The 3,073-nt window shown below is 39.6% G+C and overlaps 1 protein-coding gene across 1 annotated transcript in view; it reads left to right on the top strand.

The window, feature by feature from the left end:
* LOC106883102 (dnaJ homolog subfamily C member 14) overlaps window positions 1-3,067 on the top strand; it is an 11,276-nt gene extending 8,209 nt beyond the window's left edge. Inside the window, exons 8-11 of the mRNA XM_014933995.2 lie at window positions 136-255; window positions 1,751-1,852; window positions 2,326-2,417; window positions 2,580-3,067. Of these exons, the coding sequence (XP_014789481.1) occupies window positions 136-255; window positions 1,751-1,852; window positions 2,326-2,417; window positions 2,580-2,835 (570 nt within the window). The 3' untranslated portion in view covers window positions 2,836-3,067. The remainder of the gene's footprint in view (window positions 1-135; window positions 256-1,750; window positions 1,853-2,325; window positions 2,418-2,579) is intronic.
* The last annotated feature ends 6 nt before the right edge of the window (window positions 3,068-3,073 follow it).

The following is a 3,073-nucleotide window of genomic DNA, read 5'->3' as shown; positions in this document are numbered from 1 at the left end:
TATATATATATATATATATATATATGTATATATATATGTATGTATGTATATATATATATATATATATATATGTATATGTATATATATGTATGTATGTATATATATATAATCCTGTGTGTGTGTGTGTTTTCTCAGGAAGCTAATATGATGAACTGTGACAAGTGTGGAGGCAAGCACCAGCGAATCCCTCTCTCTCGACCTTGGTACAGTGCTCGTTACTGCCAATCGTGTAAGACAAACCATGCAGCTAACGAGGTAAGTGATACTGTCTTTTAATTATGTTTCATGTGTGACTGACTGCACTCCCTAATGTTCATTGAGATGTCCTGGCACAGCCATTTCGGTTTCACCTCCATTAAGTCAGTAAATTGAAAATGTTGACTTCAGCAACGCCCAAAACGAAAAAAAATACCAATGTCATGGGACCATTTTTCTAAAGAGAAAAAAAGCTCCCGAAACTAATATTATGAGAGATTAATTTCATCGTAAAAATTTTATTTCCTTTTATTTATTATTTTTCCTTTTCTTTTGGTATAAATTGTGTTTTGAAACCGAGTGAAACCAGTGGCTTCTTTCAATAAAAATTCTCAGAACATTCTCAAAGTATTTTCTTCCTTTTGTTTCTTCCTTTTGTCTTTCTGTACAAGGTGTGTGAGAAAAGGAAGAGGATTTTGTGGGTTCTGTGTGAGGTATGGGTGGTGTGGGGATGAGCAGGTTGTGACCCCTGTGGGACGTAATAAGAGAGGAGCGTATAATTGCAATCTCAGCACCCTGCAGCCCATTGCATGTTTTCCCATGGGCTTTTCTTAATATCTCCTCAATTGTAAGCTGTCAAGTGATGGACACAGCGCATCGTACCAACGTGAAGGCTCTGTTGTGGAGAGTCATTACTGGTGATGACTCCTGGATCTTTGAGTAAGACCCAGGAGTCCAAGCGCCTGGACCTTGAGGCTGAAGAAAGGAAGACAGTCGAATTCCAAAGTCAGACTCATGTGGACCCTGGGAGAATCCTTCCAGGAATGCATGGGAGCATGGCTCGAGATGGAGGGGAAAAGGCTTTAGACTCAAGGGAGATGATTTTGAAGGGAAAAAGTTGTGGTTTCTAGTTTGGATTTGACATAACTATTTGTGACCCTCACTCCTGTAGACCACACCCTGTTTCTTTTCTAACACGCCTCGTATGTGCGTGTGTGTGTATATAGATACAGATTTGTCTTCACACACCTGCTTATATGTCCACACACGTCTACCTTAACATATATACATACCTATATATATGTATGTGTGTGTGTATGCATGTATGTATATATATGTATATGTAGTTATGGTATATTCTGTTGAGAACGTAGTAGAGTACAGTATAAAGCTCGTCCACCTTCAGACTTCACCCTCTGCTTTCCAGTAGCAGTATTCTATGTACTTCCAGGTTTGCATCTGGGCATCTGTCGTGTGCAAATAGATAATTGAAAAAAAATGGAGTGAACAAGAAAGGGTATGGTTGGACATTTATTTTTTAATCACTACATTGCATCAAAACAATTGTAGTGATTAAAAAAAATCACTGTCCCTTCTTGTTGACTCCATTTTTTTCAATTACCTGTGTGTGTGTGTGTGTGTGTGTGTATCATGGCTGGAGAAGGATTTGGAATTGACAGTAGTCAGTAGTGTTGGCCTATATGGATACATAATTGCTGATTGTGTGGGTTTGCTGTGTTTGTAAATATTAAGTTTGTTGTCTTGTTTATGACAGGGTGATGTCTGGGCTGAATCAACAGTTTTGGGTTTCTTATGGCACTACTACACCTGTATAGATGGAGTCATATACGACATAACAGAGTGGGTATCTTGTCAGGTAACTACCACAACCATTTCTGCTTCTTTCTCTGTCTTTCTCATTTTCTTTCCCCCCCTCTCTCTCTCTCTCTGTCATCTTGTCTCTCTTTTTTCCTTTTCTCTCAGTGTCTCTCCCTCTCTTTCATCCTGTCTTTGTCTCTCTGTCTATCTCCCCCCATCTCATTTTCTCTTTCTGCTCTTATCTTTTTTCTTCTTTCCATCTCTCTCTTCATCAGCTGTCCAAGCTGGCAGAATCATTAACACGCCGGGCGAAATTCTTAGTATTTCATCTGCCACTACATTCTGAGTTCAAACTCCACTGAGGTTGACTTTGCCTTTCATCCTTTTGGGGGTCGATTAAATAAGTACCAGTTATGCACTTGGCTCTATGTAAACGACTTAATCTCTTCTCCCAAACTTGAAGCCTTGTGCTTCCACTAGAAAGGATTATTATTATTATTAATGTATTTGTTGATTTGTTTGCGTTTTCAGAAGAAACTGTTCAAACATATGAAGTCAAATGCACATCGAGTCTCTTATAGGATTGAGCCAACAACGAACAAGACAAAATCTTTCTGGACTGGGTAAAGTAGAGATTCTTGCTCAAGACAGTTAATGATATTGGTGATGGTTGTTCAATCTGCTGTCTGTGTGTCTGTGTGTGTGGATACGTACATATATCTTCTTCCTCTTCATCTGTCTTCTTTGTGTATATATTTAAGGATGTAATTTATTTATTTTTGCAGGGAAAGTGAAGTGGATGACTTCATTCATGACCTCCTCAACATGAGTCGACAATCCAATGGTTCTGGCCCTCCACACTTCAACAACAACAACAGGTATAACAGCAGTAGTGGTGGTGATGGTGGTGGCAGTGGTGCGGGGTCTTTCTTCACCCCACCCTCATCGGCTTCATACCCTCCAACATCAAGCTCAACCACCACCACCAATGCTACAGCTGGTCGTAACACCAAGCGAAGACGGAGAAAGAAGAAGAACTGAGGAGAAATTTTGGGTAGATGGATTGTCAGATTTTGTTGGTGGTGGTCATCTGTTTATGACGTCATACAAACCGTCAGTGCATTTGGCTATGTTGATGATGACAATTATAACGACAGCAGTTATGGTGATAATGCTGACGGTTTAGCCAGTGTCGTGATGACAGTAAAGATTGTAATGATAAGTGTGGTGATGACAGTGAAGTCTAATGATGACAAGTGTGGTGACAGCAGTAAAGATG

Source organism: Octopus bimaculoides, chromosome 28 (genome assembly GCF_001194135.2).
Source record: "Octopus bimaculoides isolate UCB-OBI-ISO-001 chromosome 28, ASM119413v2, whole genome shotgun sequence".
Classification (NCBI taxonomy): Eukaryota; Metazoa; Mollusca; class Cephalopoda; order Octopoda; family Octopodidae; genus Octopus; species Octopus bimaculoides.
Note: the sequence above shows the minus strand (reverse complement) of the source record. Positions and strands in the feature narration are given on the sequence as shown.